Genomic DNA, 21,956 nt, shown 5'->3' on the forward strand with positions numbered 1-21,956 from the left:
CTTTTATGCCCAGATCCATCAAAGTCTTGCTCCATTGAGCCTTAAATAAACTTACATTTACATTGTGTTCTTGCAAGTGAAAAATTAAAATGACAAAAAGATAATTTCAAAAATATGGCAGATGGTTTATTCTTAATTTGCTGATTTATTAAATTCTATTTAAACTTTCAAGGTAACTCATCTTTGTAAGAACTACGATTCCTCAGGGTTGGGGGGAAGCATCGTGATGATGCCTTAGGTTAGGTTCCCTAGAAGCAGAGTCTGGGATAGGGATTTGGATGCAGTTCTCCAGAGAAGCAGCAGCTATGAGCCTTAGCAATCTACACTCACAAGCGCTGGGCAATGGGAGCATTTGCCCCGCATGGGGACTTGGGCAGGATGTCAACAACATGCACTACAGGCTGTTTTCACAATGTGAAGTTGCTTACACGGAAAACTTTTCAGTACATTAAGTGTCTGTGAGGTATTATGCACCCTCTCCCTTTACAGATGAGAAAACTGAAATTTAAGAGTGATAGAATCACTCATACAAAGCCAGAGAAACAATTAGCAGAACCAGTACTTTAACCCAAATCTTCAAACTTCAACTTCCATCTATTTGACCTGACAGACAGAGTCAGCCTGACAACCTGGAAACTCTCCCAAGAAAAAATACCTAGAAATGCTGGATAAAATATAATAAACATCCTATTACCAGCTTGGTTGGGCTCATAGAGAGAATGAGATATGCCAGGGCCAAAAAGAAAGGGGAGAGTGACTGCTAAGCACGTGCTGATGCTCAGGAAGCCCCAGGAGAATGAGGGTGAGAAACCAGGAGCTTGGAAGTTGATGGCCAAAGAGGGTTGAGGGTTTAATCTTGGCTGCAAAAGTGGAGTGGAATGAGAAGCAAGTACCTCCTGTAAAACAGGGACCTTCACACATCTACCACACCCTGTGCAAGGATGCTGGCATCATTATGGGCTCTGGGTAGATAAAGAAAGAAAATAGAAAAATTCTCCCAGAAAATTCATAATTGGAAGCTCACTGTCATTTGGGTTGTGAAAATCTACCCTACCATCTAGTCTAGGAACCCTCATTATAAGAGATTAACATAAGTGGTCCTGGGGCACTTGTCAGAAGTAAACACTAAAACATCTCTGTAGAGAAACACCCTTAATGAGACCCCATGAAATCCCACAGATGAAGTACACTGAAATCAAATCAAAGCTACAAAATTAAATCAAATTAAATCAAAGCTATAAAATACCTCAGGGGGATAAGTCCACCAGGAATGCATCAATAGACACAATAAACAGCAAAACTAGATCCTCATGTTCTCAAAACCCAAATGTGCTTTCTACTATTTAATTTCCAAGAGACTAAGCTGATGAGGCAGCTTCACTCCTGATCAACTTCACTGATGGAGTTGCAAGCTATGCTCAAGTTCATTAACTTCAAAGATCTATTCAGCTTGTCAAAAAAGTTGCTCTTTGAATTTGATTTTAAAAGAAAAGTGGAAGCTCCTCTAATTCCTAAAATAGAAGGATTTACCAATATCTTTCTTAGATAATTTAAATATAGATGCAGCCAGAGGCAAGCAAGTGGAATAGTTTTCTTCTTGAATTCCCTCAGGGTTTTAAGATTGCATGAGGATTCCTCTAGAGCCACATGTCTCCAAAAGCTTTCCAAAAAAAAAAAATCTGATCTGAAAATGTTATGTAATCATTGGCTATAATCAAAAAGAGGGTGGGTGAGAAGGCTGCATTCTGTGCCAACCAAAACAGTAACTATGCAAGAAAAACCCTACTCCTTTGTTTTTGGCAATCCCTCGAATTGTGAATCAGAAATGATACAAATACACCTTGCAGAAATCTAAAGTGGCCCATTATAAGCAAATACATAATCATTCCTGGTAACCAGTAACACAGGTCACAGATGATAGCCCAAACTCTCATACCATAAGACAAGGACACTTTCCAACTCAAACTCAAAGCCAGATTCTTAAATAAATAAGGGAAAAGGAAGTTCTTTTCCTGCATAAAAAGATTATTTGACTGATTTTCAATGCTCTGCTCTAATTAGGACAAAAGATGGGGGAGGAAGAAAGACGAAGTAAAAATGTGAAGAGAAAGAAGGGAAACTTCAGTTCGACTATGATATAGACCCTGTGTTCGGTAATTTGCAAATAGTATTTCAGTGAATCCTCACAAAATCCTTATGAGGCTGGCTTCTGAACCAGACTTACAGATTTAAAAATCCAGTGAGGGTCAGTAACTGCCCATGGAGCACCACTGAGGAAAAGCCTTATCCACTTCTTTCTGATGCCAAAGCCCAGCATTTTTATTAGACTCTGTTCATAAAATCCATATTCAAATTAAAGACTCATGGAAGCTAGGAAAGTAAAGAATCTTCCTCATCAGGATGCAGACAGCTCTCGTATTCACCTTAGGGTTTGCAATTTTAATGTCAACTATTTTTATAATGGTACCTGACAAATTCAATAGCATTGGTATTTATTGAAACACGAGAGAGAGAAAGAGGGCGAGAGGGAGTGAGAGAGTGAGAGAGAGAGTTCCTCTGATACCTCCTTCTAATTCTACTTCCCCATACAGGCCAAGATTAAGATCCAAAATATTTCGCAATGAATACCACCACCAATCAAAAGGATGGCAGCAATATTTTGCATATAGGTAAAATAAAGGATTAAGTACAAGCTTTATCAGCTTCTAGGTACTTTCTGATAAGAATGAGCATACAAATAGGAACTGCAGTAAGACAGAGATAAGAAATTGGCAAGAAAAAAGAGAAAAAGGGAAGGAGGGAGGAAGGGGGTTGGAAAAGAAAAGGAGTGATGGGGACCTAAGTGCAGATAAAAGAGGCAAACTAGAACACTCTTTTTCTTAAATGGTTTAAGTAGGGAGGGATGCAAATACATTCCCTGAACAAGAAGGGGCAGAGTTTTACCACTCAGCTGCCGGGAACCACCAGCTTCTCCCACCTTATCAATGCTTCCAGCGAGTATCTATTAACTGACCACTCTGGGCCAAAAACCTTGCTACAATGATTGTCAGACACAAAAGAAAGCACGCAGTTGCCTTGGCCATCAGGGAGCTGAGTGTCAATCTGTGGAGATCCAACTTGTAAGCAAATAACTCCCCCACCCCACGCCTCAGAGAAATCTTTCAGTGTGTGACCATGCTAAATTACTACCTTAACCTAGGATGCCTGCCCACCTTCCCTCTATTATCCAAACCTACATAAATTTTAAAGCCTTTATTTAAATCCTATCTCCTGGCCGGATGCGGTGGCTCATGCCTGTAATCCCAGCACTTTCGGAGGCCAAGGCAGGTGAATCACCCGAGGTCAGGAGTTCGAGACCAGCCTGGCTGACATGGCGAAACTCCGTCTGTATGAAAAATACAAAAATTAGCTGGGCATGGTGGTGCACGCCTGTAGTCCCAGCTACTCAGGAAGCCAACACAGGAGAATCGCTTGAACCCGAGAGGCAGAGGTTGCATTGAGCTGAGCTCGCGCCACTGCACTCCAGCCTGGGTGACAGAGCGAGACTCCATCTCAAATAAATAAATAAATAAATAAATCCTAGCTCCTCCTGCATTGCTTTTCCTGACCACTCCAAGCCTCATTCATTTCCCTCTCCTCTGTCATCCTAACACTAAAGAGTAACAAATGTTTATGAGCACTGACTCTGGGCTAAGCACCTTCGGCAGTGTTTGGCCCTGGGGAGCATCCCTTCTCAAAGCTCTCCCCTTCCCTGGCCCCCATAACATCACTGTCCTGGTTGTCTTCCAGCATCTGTGTCCTTTTGAGGCTCATCACTTAAATATGAGTAGTCCCCAAGGATCCATCCTTGGTCCTAGTTCTCACTTACTCTCGCTTCCTAGGCTGCTTCATCCCCATCCTCTAATTTACAGGGCAATCATGCTGATGACTCCATAGCCTCTATCTCCAGGCCACGGCATGCTCCTGAGAGCCTGATCTGTACATCTACTTATCATTTCCTCTGAGATAACCCAACCCACCTGCACCACAAACTCAGTATTCCCCAAACACAGCCCGTTAGCCTCCCTCCCGTTCCCCACCACTAAGCCCACTCCTCTTCATGTATTAGCAAATGGGGAAACAGAACAAACCAATGAAATCCCTTCTTTCTAAAAGTAGCCACTCCTTCCCTTGGCTCTGAGGGAAGCTCAAAGCTGAGCTGTGTGGTTAGACTCACCCCGAGTCCACATTCAATCTACCACGTCTAGGAGATTCTCATTCTCTAATGTCCTGTTCTGCCCTCCATCATGTGCCCGCTCGGTGCGGGCTCTTTTCTTCTCTGGGCTGGATTACTCATATATCTGCCCCCAACCTCCACCTCAGTCTCTTGCACACCATTCCCCCAACACTGGCTTCCGGGCGAACACTCTCAAATTCAAACCTGACCATGTTGCCCACCTACTTCAAATAGTTTGCCATCCATTAGAATGATGGCCAAACTCCCAACCCCTTAATGGAGTACACCAGTGTGCTCTTTACAAACTTGCCACTGCTTACCTATCTGGCCTCATCATTTGCCACCACTCCTACCCTCCTAGCACCCATCTCTTCATCCCCTAGGCTCTAGACATGTTGAATGGTGGGCTGTTCTCAAAATCATCACACTGACCTTCTCACATATTGTTCTTCTTGTCTGAATTGCCTTCCTTCCCTCCTTCCTATGAACAACTCCTCCTCGTCCTTCAAAACTCAATGCAAATATCACCTCCTCTGGGAAGACCTCCATGTTTATTCCAACTACCACCCCTCTACGCTCCCACAACATCCGAAGGATACATTTTCCATCACATACCTTATCACTGTGTACTCTGAACACTCACTTTTCTTACTGTCTTCCCTTCAGAACAGGTGCTTAAAATCATTAAGCCTTTGTATTCCCAATGCATACCACAATGCCTAGCACATAGCAGGTGTTCCATAAAAGCTTGCTGAATAAATCAAGAACATATTAGGAATGTTTTTTGACACAGTTCTTTGTTTTTACAATGTATTGACCTTTGGATTCATTTGTAAGAACTAAAGTATATAAAGCAGCATATAAAATAGTGCTTTCTATTATTTTGTTGTTGCTGTTGTTTTTGTGGGGTTTGTTTGTTTGCTTGTTTGTTTGTTTTTTGTTCATTCATTTTTAGAGACAGGGTTTCATTCTGCTTCCCAGGCTGGAGTGCAGTGGTGTGATCATAGCTGACTGCAGCCTCGAACTCCTGGGTTCAAGTGCTCCTCCCACCTCAGCCTCCTGAGTAGCTGGGGCTACAGGTGCATGCCACAACACCCAGCTGACAGTGCTTTCTAAACTGCTGAGAATTATCGGAGAAGGTTGGGCACGGTGGCTCATGCCTATAATCCCAGCACTTTGGAAGTGGCGGGTGGATCATCTGAGGTCAGGAGACCAGCCTAGCCAAGATGGTGAAACCCCATCTCTACTAAAAATACAAAACATAGCTGGGCATGGTGGGAGGCACCTGTAATCCCAGCTTCTCGGGAGGCTGAGGCAGGAGAATTGCTTGAACTGGGGAGGCAGAGGTTGCAGTGAGCTGAGATCACGCCATTGCACTCCAGCCTGGGTGACAGAGGGAGACGCCATCTCAAAAAAAAAAAAGAAAAAGAAAAAAAAAGAATTATCAGAGAACGTTGGTTTTTAAAGGGCAACACTGCAGGGTGAAGAGAGCCTGTACTGGGGAAGCAGGTGTACCTGGGCTTCACCTTGAAGCCTAAAGGGTATCAGTTTTTCACTTCAGTGTGCTTCACTCTCTCCTTTCCAGCTATTTTTTTTTTTTTTTTTTTTTTGAGACAGAGTCTTGCCCTGTCATCCAGGCTGGAGTGCAATGGCACGATCTTGGCTCACTGCAACCTCCACCTCCCGGGTTCAAATGATTCTCCTGCCTCAGCTTCCCGAGTAGCTGGGATTACAGGCCCATGCCACCACGCCCGGCTAATTTTTGTATTTTTAGTAGAGACAGGGTTTCACCATGCTGGCCAGGCTGGTCTCGAACCCCTGACCTTGTGATCTGTCCACTTCGGCCTCCCAAAGTGCTAGGATTCCCTTCCAGCTCTGAACCTATGATTTGATTTATAAAACTTCAACTTATATACAATTATCAAGAAATGTTTCTGTTATCAAGAAAAGTTCTGTATATAAAACTTCAACTTATATACAATTATCCAAGAAATGTTTGACCAAAATCCCACGTCCCTTGTAGGTGTATGGATAAATATACTGAAATAAAGGGCAAAGTGCCATGCTTCTCATCTCAATCCTCATCCTGGAGAGGATGATGAGGATTCAAAACCACCCTTCAGTTTCTTGGGGTATGAAACCACATGGGAGCAGTCTGCCCGTGCATCTCAATGGGAATTTTGGTTCAATTATCCACCACGCTGTCCTATCTTGTCCGTTCAGTGATTAAACCACAGTTACTTTGGGCCTAAACAAGATTAACTAAACTATAAATATTTTCCTGAGGATAGCATATGCAGGTATAGTTAAAAGCCAACCTTTTGTTCTGCTTATAATAAATTGTCTCTGGAAATAAAACAAAATTAATGGTTGTTTATCACTTTAACCGGCCCATAATGAATCGGCAAAATAAATGAGTCAATATTATTACATTAACATTTATCATACCTGACATAACAGGTATACAAATCAAGTCTGTGTCATGGTTTTATAGCTCTGTTAGAAGGCAAAAATACATCATCTCAGCGAAGATGGAAGATTTTAGAACAGAACAAACCATGGACTACAGACCCGCGCCCATCCCACAACCCCACTGGAAGAAGCTATTCTACCAAGTCCCTGGGTAAAATATGGCAGGCATTGAGACATGTAGTAGGCATATAGTAGAGAAAAAAGCTTTTTAAGACTTAGTAATGTGCCCTGCCCAAAACCCACTCTTTAAGAAAACATGTTCACACTAAGTCCAAGAAATCAGACAAGGAGACACTTTGTATCACAAATCAGAAGCACATCTGCCATGAGATGCAGGTGCTCGTGAGCAAAGCAGTAGGCCAGGCCACCTTTAAAGTTAACCAGCCAGGACAGGTCTCTCACTGTCAGGGCACTTCCTGAATGCATCGAAGACCAGGCAACTGAGCCTCTGTCTCCAGCCACGCATTGGTATCACAAGCTGGGGACACCCTCCTGTCCCTTCTCATTCAGCGCACACCTCCATCCCAAGCCTACTTCTCAAATATTTCTTACTACAGCTTTGTAAAGTTTTGAAATTTAATTTTCCATGATGAAAAACATAGTGCAAATCACATTACAGAAAATTACAGAAAGGATTCTTTGCAATTGGACCAGAAACAGAAGTCAGGAAACTGAAGATTGGTTAGGCTCTGCCTCAACAACAGTGCCCTTTAATATTTAAAAACAACATGAGTCAGTCTTTAGTATGACTGACTGCCTTTCCTTAGAATGTGGAAAAGACAACGCAGACGTCAAAGAGGCTGTGGACCTGTGTTCTTAGCCAGTGAATGCTCAGAGACGAAAAGGAGTGTTTAAAGGATGAAGGATACCCACAGCAGTGTGGTAGAAACAGAAGGAATAAGTTCCCCAACTTCCACCTTCATTAATTATTCCACGTATTTAAGGGCCTCAAATGAAAGACCTTCCACACAAAGCTTTTGTTGGTTCATCCAATGTTCTGAGTTTGTTATTTCACCCGATGTTCTTTCTGTACAAGCAGCCACTTCTATCTGGCCAGAGCCAGGTAAATAGTCTGGCTCTGGGATCAAGCAAGCAACATAGGAGCTAAATTTTCTGGCAGTAGGGCTTGCTGGTCTCCCAGGAGTTCATCAACTATTTCTAAATGGGAGGATACTGACTTTTAAAAAAAGGTTGTCTTATAAGATCATCAAATCTCCTAAAGCTGACAACACTTACAAAAGAAACAAAAGGATTCTGTATTTTCTAATCACACCATCTAGCATTTTTTACTCAAAAAGCAGCTTCATTATAAATAAATTTCTGTTCAGTGGAATAAAAAAGTATGACACTCTCAAAATTCAAATAGTGCAGTTACTAGAAGAAAAACATTGTCACCTGCTCTTCAATCACAAGAAGTTTAAGAAACTTAAAGTTATTCTGAGGAAAGAGAAGGTTCATCTTGAGCCATCAAACACCACTCACCTAAAAAATGTAGGTAATGACTCAAGAGTTTTCTAGAACATCTATTTGATATTCAACTTATAGCTTATGTAACCATAACAGAGATAAAAATTATTACCAATATGACAGCATCAAATAATTCAGGAAAGTTGAAAGTATCTTGAAGAAATCTTGTGATCAGCACTGGAAAATATAGAAGTGTAAGTGTGTGTTGGTACAACCACTCTGGAAAACTGTTCGGCAGTATCTACGAAAGCTGAACAGAAACATACCATACGAATCAGCATTTCCATTCCTAGGTACTCCCCAACAGAAATATGTGCTGATGTTAACCAAAACAATGTTCACAGCAGCACTATTCAGAACAGTGCCAAACCAGAGACAACCCAAAAGTCCATCAATCAACAGTAAAATGGAAGGTGGTATATGCAAACAATGGAACTCTGTAAAGCAGTGAAATTGAACAAACTGCAGCCAAAAGAAACAATATGAATGATTCACAAATATAATGTTGAGCAGAAGAAGCCACGAACTCAGAAGGACACATACTACATTATTCGAATTTCAGTCATGAGCCAAATATACAATGATGGGCCCACAAGATGATAATGGAGCTGAAAAAGTCCTATGGCTTAGAAATGTCATAGCCATTGTGATGTAGTGCACTGCATTACTCACCTGTTGGTGGTGATGCTGGTGGAAATAAACCCGCTGCACTGTCAGTCATATCAAAGTCTAGCACATAATGTTTCTCAGAATGTGTCCCCATTGTTAAGCAACGTATGACTGCATATGAAGTTCCAAAAAAACAGGCACTCCCCTCTGCAGTTAGAGGCAGTGGAGGGTGAGGAGGGGGGTTTCTGGGGACCTGGTCTATCCTGTTTGAGCTTGGTTTGAGTTATATAGGTGAACTCACTTCGTGAGAATTCAATAGGCTGTCACTTATGATTTGTGTACATTTCTTTATGTGTTTCACAAACATCACTCTTATTTTTAGTAACTTTTTTTTTACTTATTACAAAAGTACCTTCTATTCAATGTAGAATATATTAAAAATACACATAAGAAAAAAAATTACTTGCTCATAATCTCATCACCCAGAGATAACTACTGGCTAAATTTTTAGAATAAATATACAGGGATCATTCCTCATCACTATAATCTTGTTTCTCTTAATATTAAAAATCATTTTATGTCATTAAGTGGTCCTCTCCGTCTTTCTCAGCTGCTATATCACAAGTCATACCATACACATACAGTACAATAAATTATTTAATTACTCCTTGCTTTTCTTGATGTTTAGGTTGCTTATAATTAATCATTATTGCAATCAACACTGTAAGAATCATGTCTGTAGCTAGATATTTAACCACATCTATGATTATTTCCTTAAGATAAATTTTCTAAAGAATGTTTAGATCAAAGGATATGTAAAAAATTATCCCCAGGAGGAAGTTTTGCTAATTTACTTTCCTATCAGCTGTGTTTGAGTTCCTATTCATGTAACATTAATTTTTGAATAGTACAGCAAAAGACAGTCAAAGCAATGTTGTGTTAAACATTAAATTTGCCTCTCCCCACATATAGGAGTTTTAAAATAGATCCCAGAAAATGGCTAAAGTTAAACTACAACATTTGCCATAAATTGAAAGGCCCAGCTACATGAGACACACATCTCTGCCTGAAACGTGAGCTCCAGCAGTTTTGGACAATATCCTTGAGCCACAAGCTAACAGCAAAAAGGTGACACAGGGAAGGCACTTTATGGCCAGGTGGACCTTATGTTCTCTTTCAGAAGATGTTTCAAAGTTGTCTTGATCTCCAGTCCAAAGTGTCTGGGAGGCACAGTTTACACAGTTCACAGGCCAAGGCGACTTCGGGGTTTGCTGAGCACTGAAGCCTGGGGCTTGGTGTTAGCAGGAGAGCAAGACTGTGAGCTCTCATTGCCAGCCCGGGGTCAGCTCTGGATGACTCGCAGCCTCTTGCTTTTTGGTCAAGTATGAAACTCACATAACTTGAATCTATTTTGGTCTGCACGGTGCCAAGCACAATTTATTCAAGGATAGAAACTATTTTCAAACTCACATTAATGGGAAGCATCATTCTCTAGGTCATCAGCAACAATGAATACCAATATGCTGAAATTCCATAAGATTGGAAAGAAGCAGAGAGAGACATCCATCTCCTCCTTTGAGCTACCTGCTGACTCCTAGGCTCTCGTCCCCTCTTCTCAGACCCACTTTCCCCACTTCCTCTGAGGATTTTACAATCTCTTTCCTCTTGGATGCTGCTTTCCAGAACCAAAGGTAATTAGATTAGACTATTTGAGAATGGGGTTTCCACTCAAGTTTCCTAAAGTAAGTGTGCAAGCTTAGATACAGCATCCTGCACCATGTGATTGACGCATTGGTCCTGACTTACTCACTCAACAATCATTTACTGAGTTTTGTGCTGATAGATATGAGTTCCCATGTAATGCATAAGACTGGCAAGAAGAAAACAGGAAAGCTAACCTGCAGGATCCTGGTATGAAATTCCTGGATTTACATGTCCCCTTTATTGTTACTCTAGATGGAGAGGAGGCAAGAGGAAGGATTTATTATTTCCATCGCAAGAAAAACAGAAAATCTAGGACAAGTGGTCACAGAACTTAGGACAACAAGAATATTGTATTGAAATGTGCTTCTCCCAGGTGCTTAGTGATCAGTACTGCTGCCGGCAGTACTGATTACAGAATAGAACTCATGTTTGTTTTTTCCCCAATGAGCAAATTAGCAGAAATAATGACCTCGAGTGGCATTTCTCTGACCCTACGCACTTCTTATGTGTTGTCTGCCAGTAAATGTAAACTCCAGAAAACATATGTAACAAAAATACATTTATTCACATGATAGTTTTAATATGGCAGATCATCTAAAACATAGAGTCCACATCCTAGGAAAATATAAGGGAAGGGCAATATTTTCTTCTCCTCTGTCTTTGTGACCAATGCTCATCCATACATTCAGCAGAGTTTCTCAACCTCAGCACTCCTGACATTTGGGGCCAGATAATTCTTTCTTGTAGGGATCGTCCTATGCATTGTAGGACATTTAGCAGCATCCCTGGCCTCTACCCACTAGATGCCAGTAATAATCTCAAGTCTCCAGGCAATGCCAAATGTCACCTGGGGAACAAAGTCACCCCTGTTGAGAACCACTGTACTTGAGGGAGTCAGAGTGGCGCAGTCAGAAAAGCACTGGATTGAAAAAGGTTCCAGTCCAGATTCAGTAGTCAGCGAATTGAAACCCTGGTCACTGAGGTGTTGTGAGGTTCCACTAAGGCATGCACCTTTAGCAGTTGCGTAGACCCTGAGGGAGAGATGTGCACGTACTCAGATACAACCTACAAAGGAGTGGAGACGCAGGAACAGGCAGAGAGATAAGGCAAACTGCGATGCAGCTGCAACGGAGCTCAGCCTATCCCACAGGAGCACTGGAACTGGGATGGCCCATCAGAGTTGTCCCAGATTGACACAAGGGGATCAGACCTTTGTATCCCACATCAACCAGGCATTGGATGTGGGATGCCCCGAGAGGAGAGGCATAACCTTGGGCAAGGAGGTTTCCTTCCACACGGGGCACAGCACTCCTTCCAGGCTGAAGGAGGGACCCAGCCATGAGCCATCAGTAGCCATGCTCAGAAGCTGGCAGCCTGAGTGCCTCTCTGAATGCTGGCACACCACAGCATCCACTACAGCACCTGAACAGTGCACAGCTAACATTCACTAGGCACGAGGTGGGACATGGAGGTGATTCAGGGCATGGACTTCAAAATCAGATTCGCCAAGGAGGAATGCCATCTGCCCCTGGGCAACTGCCTTGCCCTCATCTGAACCACTGGCCTCTTTCTCAGACCCTTGTGGTCTCTACTATTCCAGAAACAGCAAATATAATGAGGAATTATTCTATATCTGACATCATGAGGCGATGGAGAGAGCAGACAGCAAAACAGGGTCTCTACTCCCAGAAGCTTTCATTCCAGTTGGAGGCACAGAAGAGCAAGGAGTGAGATTAGCACGGGCATGAAGGGATCCAAGGTAACCACTCAATCCACCCAGGAGGAGACACTACATGAACATTGTCAGGGAACCAGCTACAGGAAGCAGCTAAAGTCTGACACTGCTGCAAGGATAATTACGATAGCAATGTGAATGCATTATTCCCAGAGAAGGAAAAGAGCTAAAGAAATCAGCCTTCCCAGACAAAAAGGATAGGCACTTAAAGCTGGAAAAAAAAAAAAAAAAAAGAATCCTGAAATCTTGATGACAGAAAAAAGCTTTTGGTTTTCACTGATGTGTGTGATATTTATTTATGAGTCTTCATTATGAAAATATTTTTGGCCAGGCACGGTGGCTCATGCTTGTAATCCTAGCAATTTGGGAAGCTGAGACGGGTGGATCTTTTGAGGTCAGGAGTTCGAGACCAGCCTGGCCAACATGGTAAAACCCTGTCTCTACTAAAAATACAAAAACTAGCCAGGTGTGGTGGTGGGCACCTGTAATTTCAGTTACTCGAGAGGCTGAGGCAGGAGAATAGCTAGAACCCGCAAGGTGGAAGGTGCAGTGAACTGAGATGTCATTACTGCACTCCAGCCTGGGTGACAGAGTGAGACTCTGTCTCAAAAAATATATATTTTCAATGTTGCATTATTTTCTTTTAACTCAATGACCAAAAACATTTATATAAATAAAATACTTTTGAAAGTGTGTGTGTGTGTGTGTGTGTGCGTGTGTGTGTGTGTGTGTGTGTGATCTGCACAAGAACTCTAGATCCTTGCTACTCAAAAGTGTGGTTCATATAGATGCTTCCATTGGATGCAGCTTCTAAGAAATTCAGTGGGGTTGGGGTGGGCCTGAGATTCTGCATTTCTAATAGTTCACAGGTGATGCTGATGCTGCTGACTCAGAACACACGTTGAGGAGGACAGTTTCTAGATCATTCAGCTAAAATGGTTGTTAAAATTCAGGTGAAGAAATAATTGAGACTTCTGGAAAGAAAAAGAAATATGGAAACAATATTGTGCCAAGAACCTAGTGGCTTAAATGCTTCTGTCTTAGCAGCAAAGTGAACCCTAATTAAAACTTTCAGCAGCTACTCGGAGAGGCTGAGGCAGGAGAATGGCGTGAACCCGGGAGGCGGAGCTTGCAGTGAGCCGAGATCGCGCCACTGCACTCCAGCCTGGCTGATAGAGCAAGACTCCGTCAAAAAAAAAAAAAAAAAACAAAAAACTTTCAGCAAACCAAAAGGTATTTCCTTCAGCATTTAAACGTTATTGCCACTGGATGTAAGACAACGCTAAGTAGGTATCATTCACGGGCAGGCACAGGTAGCTACAGGGACTCTGGATGTATTATTTACAACATAAATACCACAAAACAAGACCTGAATAATATTATTCCATGTGAAAATGGGCCAGCCCTTAACCACAGCATTTTCCTGAACTGAACTGGCACTCACAACCATTCACTTCAAATGTCAGAGCTGAGCCCTTAAGTAAAAATAATTTGCTACAGACATCATGTTGATGAGATCGTTACTGAACATTTGTAATAAAGGAGTAAGATTTGATCTTAAAATTAGACAAATACCATTAGAGCCAAAATTAGTTGAGTTTCTCTTGACAATTTTATTCTAGATGCCTGGCATCATCCAAGGATTTTATCTTTTTTTTTAAGAGCTCTTAAGACACATTATAGGTCAACATTTTGGATCATTTTTTATCACAGCCATGCAGATTGCATGTGTCAGAAAATTATTATATGAGGATAATAAGTGATCTGTACAAACGGCTCAAGTTTATGGATGTAAGCAGAACTTTATGAAATGAATAACAGCATAATAACAGCATTTTTTAAAGAAATTTTTTATTATTTTGGTGGTATTTTCATATAATAACCTTTCCTCAAAGTGACTCATATCTAAATAGTTTAAATAAGGCTTATCCTGGCTAATTAATAAAATAACTTTCACTAAGTGTGTGTGTATATATATATATATTTTCTAGTTGAACGATGATATGGTTTGGCTGTGTCCCCACACAAATCTCATCTTGATTTATACTCCCATAATTCCCACGTGTTGTGGGAGGGACCCAGAGGGAGATAATTGAATCTTGGGGGCAGTTTCTCTCATAGTGTTCTCGTGGTAGTAAATAAGTCTCACAAGATCTGATGGTTTGATAAGAAGAAACTCGTTTTCGCTTGGCTCTCATTCTCTCTCTTGCTGCTGCCATGTAAGAAGAGCTTTTCACCTTCCCCCATGATTGTAAGGCCTCCCTAGCCATGTGGAACTGTAAGTCCATTAAACCTCTTTTTCTTCCCAGTCTCGGGTACGTCTTTATCAGCAGCATGAAAACAGACTAATACAAGCAATCTATTTTTTTAAAACTGACTTAAAAATTCAAAAATGTAAACTATTTTAAAATGATCTAACAGGAAGAAAGTACTCACAAAGATTTGTCATGTAATATCAGTGGCTTTGATTACAATTTTTTAATAGCACTGTCACTATTTGGGTTGCTCATGGATAGGAAGAATCAATATCATGAAAATGACCACACTGCCCAAAGCAATTTATACATTCAATGCTATTCCCATTAAACTACCATTGACATTCTTCAGAGAATTAGAAAAAAACTATTTTAAAATTCATATGGAACCAAAAAAGAGCCCAAATAGCCAAGGCAATCCTAAGCAAAAAGAACAAAGCTGGAGGCATCATGCTACCTGACTTCAAACTATACTACAGGACTACAGTAACCAAAACAGCATGGTACTGGTGCAAGAACAGACACATAGACCTATGGAACAGAATAGAGAACCCAGAAATAAGGCCACACACCTGCAACCATCTGATCTTAGACAAACCTGAAAAAAACAAGCAATGGGGAAAGGATTTCCTATTTAATAAATGGTGCAGGGAGACCTGGCTAGCCATATGCAAAAAATTGAAACTGGACCCCTTCCTTACACCATATACAAAAATCATCTTAAGATGGATTAAAGACTTAAATGTAAAACCCAAAACTATAAAAAACCTAGAATAAAACCTATGCAATGTCATTCAGGACATAGGCATGGGCAAAGTTGAAGACAACAAAAGCAAAAATTAACAAATGGGATCTAATTAAACTAAAGAGCTTCTGCACAGCAAAATAAACTATCAATAGGTAAACAAACTACCTACACAATGGGAGAAAATTTTTGCAATCTATACATCTCACAAAGATCTAATATCCAGCATCTATAAGGAACTTAAATTTACAAGAAAAAAACAACCCCATTAAAAGCAGGCAAAGGACATGAACAGACACTTTTTAAAAGAAGACATCCATGCAGCCAACGAACATGAAAAAAAGCTCAACATAATTGATTATTAGAGAAATGTAAATCAAAACCACAATAAGATACCATCTCACACCAATCAGAATGGAGATTACTAAAAAGTCAAAAAATAACAGAGGCTGGTGAGGTTGTGGAGAAAAAGGAATGTTTTTACACTGTTGGTTGTGGAAGACAGTGTGGTGACTCCTCAAAGACCTAGAGGCAGAAATACCATTTGACCCAGCAATCACATTACTGGGCATATACCCAAAAGGATATAAGTAGTTCTATTATAAACAGACATGCGCGCATATGTTCGTTGCAGCACTATTCACAATAGCAAAGACATGGAATCAACCTAAACGCTCATCAATGATAGACTTGATAAAGAAAATGTGGTATAAACATACCATGGAATACAACGCATCCATAAAAAGGGATGAGATCATGTCCTTTGCAGGGACATGAATGGAGCTGGAGGTCATTATCCTTAGCAAACTAACACATGAATAGAAAACCAAATATCGCATGTTCTCTCTTATAAGTGACAGCTAAATGATGAGAACACATCGATACATGGGGAAGAACAACACACACTGGGGCCATTTGGAGGGCAGGGGGTGGGAAGAGGGAGAGGATTAGGAAGAATAGCTAGTGGATGCTGGGATTAATACCTGGGTGATGGGATGATCTGTGCAGTAAACCACCATGGGACAGGTTTACCTGTGTAACAAACCTGCACATCCTGCACATGTACCCCTGAACTTAAAAGCTGGAGATTTAAAAAAAGAAATAATAATATAAAAACCCTTTTATCTAAAGTAAGGTTAGTTTAAAAATTGAGAGTTGAAACTCTTTGAGGCAAATTTAATGAAAAGAGAATAATATATATCCTGTTACAAAAAAAAAAGATCTGTCATGGTAGAATTTTCATTAAGCAAAAATGTCTTGAGTTCCAATTGTACTATATTATTTAAAAAGATAACATGATATTTTTGTCTGAACAGGGCAAAATAAAATAATTCTTGTTTTCTACCCCTCGAAATATCCATAAAAAGCAAATTCTATAATTCTACTTCTCTATATCCAGTGACTGTTCCTCAATTCATACATTTTTTATAAGCAAGGGATCAATAATGAGTAAACGTATATTTTAAGGAACTATTTTTTAACATACATGCTTTGGGGTATCAGTTAGAGTGTATTCTTTTCCTAAGCATTTTTTTCTGAACATTTTATACTATTCAAGTATTCAAGTGCTGCCCACGAAATATATAGAAATATCTTGAAATCTCATCCAAACGATTAATTGTGTTAGTATAGCTTTGATGTTAAGAATATTTTACTGTAATTCTTTTTAACCAGAAAGACATGTACTATACTTCCATTATCCAGAATGTTCAAATAATCAGCATGCCATATTCTTCAACCACTTTGCACAAATGGTAGTTCACTGGTCATTTTAATAGTATGTAATTTCAATAAAGGCAAATTAATATAGCACTTTAGTCTTTATAAAGCAATTTTCATTTGCATTGCCTCATTTAACCCTCACAACAACCTTTGAGGTAGGCATTATCATAGTCCTCATTTGTATATCTAACTAGTCTCAAAGAGATTATGCAGTTGTCCCCAAATCATCTAGCTATCGAGTAGTAAAATCAGGAATCAAATCTTGGGCTGAGATGCTTTTCTCCTCTTGATGCATAACATGAAGTGTGACACAGACTATAAAAGATAATGATCTATGGCATCTTAATGCCTAAATGCATGTATGCTTTTTTTTTTTGAGATGGAGTCTTGCTCTGTCACCTAGGCTGCAGTGCAGTGGCTCAATCTAGGCTCACTGCAACCTCTGCCTCCCAGATTCAAGCAATTCTCCTGCCTCAATCTCCCTAGTAGCTGGGACTACAGGCACACACCGCCATGCCGGCTAATTTTTTGTATTTTAGTCGAGATGGGGTTTCACTGTGTTGCCCAGACTGGTTGCGAACTCCTGAGCTCAGGCAATCCAGCTGCCTCAGCCCCCCAAAGTGCTGGGATTACAGGCATGAGCCACCGCGCCTGGCCACATATATGCTCTTCATTATCCGTTAAATATTCCACGGCCATGCTCTGCTCTTCCTGAGTCTGCTAAGTCTTCTACACTTCATGTCCACTGCTAAGAGATTTCAAAGTGCCTTGAAACAAAATGCAGCAACTTGCTTTTACCAATCTATTGTTTCTACCTGACTTGAGGTAGAATGCCTGCCATTCACCAGGCATTCATCCATTCATTCAACAAATATGTACTGAGCTTTTACCGTATCACAGGCACTGTGCTTTGTTTTTCTAATGGTGTCAGTGGACACACACACAAGATAAACAGCCAATATACATACAATTTCCCACTTGTTCTTTCCAATAGTATACTCTGATTGCCACCAAATCTAATACCTTCCGGCCAGCTTAGATACAGACAGAGGTATGATTTGCCTGACATAGCTTCCACTTTGAGAGACAGATCCTTGTGAATGGGTACACAGCACACTCACTGGTGGAACTTGAGAGGATTTGAGATGGTGTATTGGTTAGTAAATATTGCCTGGACTTAAGTCGAGAGAATGTTATTTCCTTCAAAATTTTCATTCAATAATTCTGATTACATAAAAAGAGTGTCATCGTTTGGGGCTGGTGTATGTTTAACCTCTTCATAACTTGATAATCTCTCTTTTTAGCAGAGAGAAAGCTTCAGGCTCAGAAACTTAAGCGGGCAACTTTAGTTAAAATTTAATATATTTTTTTCATTGCATTTATTTTTAGTGTTACCTTTTTCATAGTGAGTGACATGTGGTTACATTTCCACATCAAATATGGATTAAAGTTTCTTTTATAAATTATTCACATATAAAAGTCAGTCTATATTTAAAATGATGAAGCGTATGACGGTTGGGGTTTCGTGATATGCCGTAAATTACAGAGGTAGGACAGAAATCACTGACATTGGGGAAAACTTGTAAGCAGAAAAAGCAGCGGATTGATCAGCAGCAGCCTATTTCTAGGCCGGGTTGTGTGACTTTGAAGATATCATTGAGTCTTGTAGCTCATCATCTTCATCTGTAAAATGTGGGGTTGGATGAAATCCATAGTGCAACATTTTTCCGTCCCCAACCCCCTGGGGACAGAAAATTCCCACTGCACAGGGGAACCCTACTACTGCAAGGATGGCAGACTAGGAATTAGAAGGTTAGCAGGAAATGTGTAGTTATTTCAAGTTCCCCAGGCTTCCACTCCCAAGTGTATTCTCTTCATCATGTTAAGAACATGCTTGGGGTTGAAAATCACTAGACAAGATCATCTCTAAGGCCTCTTCCAATTCTAAAACCACAAGAAGCTCTGATTTTACATATAAATGTGCATGCACACATATCAAGGACATTTGGTAGCTGTGAGAAGAAAATATGCCCATAATTTTTCCTAAGGAAGAATTATTTAAAATAATGATATGTCTGCTTCTTCAGGGGAAAGGTGTACATGGGAAAAACTCCGGGAGAGAAATGCTTTATGCTGGGTTGATTAAAACTTGAGCTCTGTTAGTCAATGAGAATATGACTTATCTGGCAAAAACTATCAGATTACAGAAATGTTATTTGTGTATATGTGTGCCAGAGATATTGGAGGTTCAGTTCCAGACCACCAGAATAAAGCAAATATGACAATATAGTGAGTTTTTTAGTTATCCAAGGCATATAAAAGTTATGTTTACGTTACACTATAGTCTATTAAGTGTGCAATACACTTATATCTAAAAATAATGTATATACCTTAATATAAAAATTGTAAATGCTTAATTGCTAAAAATGCTTACAATCATCTGAGCCTTCAGTGAGTCATAATCTTTTTGCTGGAGGAGGGCCTTGTCTCGACGTTGATGACTGCTAATGGATCAGGGTGACGGTTGCTAAAGCTTTCAGTGGCTGTGGCACTTTCTTAAAATAAGACAACAATGAAGTTTGCCACATTGATGTACTCTTCCTTTCACGAAAGAGTTCTATAGCATATGATGTGGTTTGATAGCATTTTACACAGAGTAGAACTTCTTTCAAAACTGGAGCCATTCCTCTCAAATTCTGCAGCTGCTTTATCCACTAAGTTTATGAAATATTCAAAATCCTTTGTTGTCATTTCAACAATGTTCACAGCGTCTTCACCAGGAGTAGATTCCATCTCAAGAAGCTGCTTTTTTGGCTTATCCATAAGAAACAACTTGGCCGGGCACGGTGGCTCATGTCTGTAATCCCAGCACTTTGGGAGGCCGAGGCAGGTGGATCACCTGAGGTCAGGAGTTCGAGAGACCAGCCTGACCAACATGGTGAAACCCTGTCTCTATTAAAAATACAAAAATTAGCCAGGCATGGTGGCAGGCACCTGTAACCCCAGCTTCTCGGGAGGCTGAGACAGGAGAATCTCTTGAACCCAGGAGGTGGAGGTTGCAGTGAGCCAAGATCGCGCCACTGCACTCCAGCCTGGGTGACAGAGCGAGACTCTGTTTCAAAAAAAAAGCAACTCCTCATCTGTTCATCTGTTCAAGTTTGATCATGAGATAGCAGCAATTTAGTCCCATTTTCAGGTTCCACTTCTAATTTTAGTTCTCTCGCTATTTCCACCACATCTGCAGTTACTTCTTCACTCGTCTTGACCCCCTCGATGTCATCCCAACTTCTTCCAAACTCCTGTGAATACTGATATTCTGACCTTCTTCCATGAATGACAAATGTTCTTAATGGAATCCAGAATGGTGAATTCTTACCAGAGGCTTTTCAGTGTACTTTGCCCAGATCCATCAGAGGAATCACCATCCATGGCAGCTATACCCTCATAAAAACTCCAGCCTGGGTGACAGAGCTGAGTTTCAAAAAAAAGAAATGTATTTCTTAAATAAAAGGATATGAAAGTCAAAATTAGTCCCTGATCCATGGGCTGCAGAATAGATGTTGTGCTAGCAGGCATTAAAACAACATTCATCTCCTTGTACATCTCCATCAGAGATCTTGAGTGACTAGGTGCATTGTCAATGAGCAGTGCCCTTTGAAAGGAATCTGTTTTTCTGAGCACTATTTTTTTAAAGTCCAACAATGGGCTTAAAATAGTAAACCATGCTATAAACAGATATGCTGTCACAGGCAGAGTAGATTTGGCAAATTCTTAAGGCAGAGTAGATTTGGCAAATTCTTAAGGGCCCTACAATTTTCAGAATGGTAAATAAACATTGGATTCAACTTTAAGATACCAGCTACATAAGCCCCTAACAGGAGAATCAGCCTGTCATTTGAAGCTTCGAAGCCAGGTACTGGGTTCTCCTCTCTAACTAAAGTCCTAGATGGCATCTTCTTCCTATAGAAAGCTGTTATGTCTACATTGAAAATCTGTTGTTTAGTGTAGCTGCCTTCAACAATGATCCTAGCGAACTCGGTGGTGGCCACTGCACAGACCAGTCTTCGCTCGTACTCGCGCACCTCGCTCCGCTTTTTCTCCGCAACCATGTCTGACAAACCCGATATGGCTGAGATCGAGAAATTCGATAAGTCGAAACTGAAGAAGACAGAGACGCAAGAGAAAAATCCACTGCCTTCCAAAGAAACGATTGAACAGGAGAAGCAAGCAGGCGAATCGTAATGAGGCGTGCGCCGCCAATATGCACTGTACATTCCACAAGCATTGCCTTCTTATTTTACTTCTTTTAGCTGTTTAACTTTGTAAGATGCAAAGAGGTTGGATCAAGTTTAAATGACTGTGCTGCCCCTTTCACATCAAAGAACTACTGACAACGAAGGCCGCGCCTGCCTCTCCCATCTGTCTATCTGGCTGGCAGGGAAGGAAAGAACTTGCATGTTGGTGAAGGAAGAAGTGGGGTGGAAGAAGTGGGGTGGGACGACAGTGAAATCTAGAGTAAAACCAAGCTGGCCCAAGGTGTCCTCAGGCTGTAATGCAGTTTAATTAGAGTGCCATTTTTTTTTTGTTCAAATGATTTTAATTATTGGAATGCACAATTTTTTTAATATGCAAATAAAAAGTTTAAAAACTTAAAAAAAAAAAAAAAAAAAAACAATGATCCTAGCTAGATCTCCTAGATGACCTGTTGCAGCTTCTACATCAGCACTCACTGCTTCACCTTGCACTTTTATGTTCCAGAAACAGCTGCTTTCATTAAACTTCAAGAATCAACCGCTGGTAGCTTCCAACTTTTCTTCTGCAGCTTCCTCACCTCTCTCAGCCTTCACAGAACTGAAGGGAGTTAGGACCTTGCTCAGGATCAGGCTTTGGCTTAATGCAATGTTGTGGCTGGTTTGACCTTCTATCCGGACCACTCAAACTTTCTTGGTATCAGCAATGAGGCTCTTTAGCTTTCTTACCATTCATGTGTTAACTGGAATAGCACTTCTCATTCCCTTCAACAACATTTCC

The 21,956-nt window shown here is 40.7% G+C and overlaps 2 protein-coding genes across 8 annotated transcripts in view; one reads left to right on the top strand and one right to left on the bottom strand.

The window, feature by feature from the left end:
• The window catches only part of LOC116463095 (uronyl 2-sulfotransferase), a 423,370-nt gene that overhangs the window by 367,037 nt on the left and 34,377 nt on the right, over positions 1–21,956 (bottom strand). The gene's annotated exons all lie outside the window — the stretch shown is intronic.
• On the top strand, positions 20,931–21,486 carry LOC116463097 (thymosin beta-4). Its single transcript, XM_032146064.2, has one exon. It carries the CDS (start codon positions 20,946–20,948, stop codon positions 21,165–21,167), a length of 222 nt encoding a protein of 73 aa, XP_032001955.1. The 5' UTR covers positions 20,931–20,945; the 3' UTR covers positions 21,168–21,486.

This window comes from Hylobates moloch, unplaced genomic scaffold (genome assembly GCF_009828535.3).
Source record: "Hylobates moloch isolate HMO894 unplaced genomic scaffold, HMol_V3 SCAFFOLD_27, whole genome shotgun sequence".
In the NCBI taxonomy this organism is placed as follows: domain Eukaryota; kingdom Metazoa; phylum Chordata; class Mammalia; order Primates; family Hylobatidae; genus Hylobates; species Hylobates moloch.

Coding starts and splice junctions, on each gene's coding strand:
- LOC116463097 (XM_032146064.2), top strand. CDS start 20,946: ATGATCCTAGCGAACTCGGTGGTGGCCACTGCACAGACCAGTCTTCGC.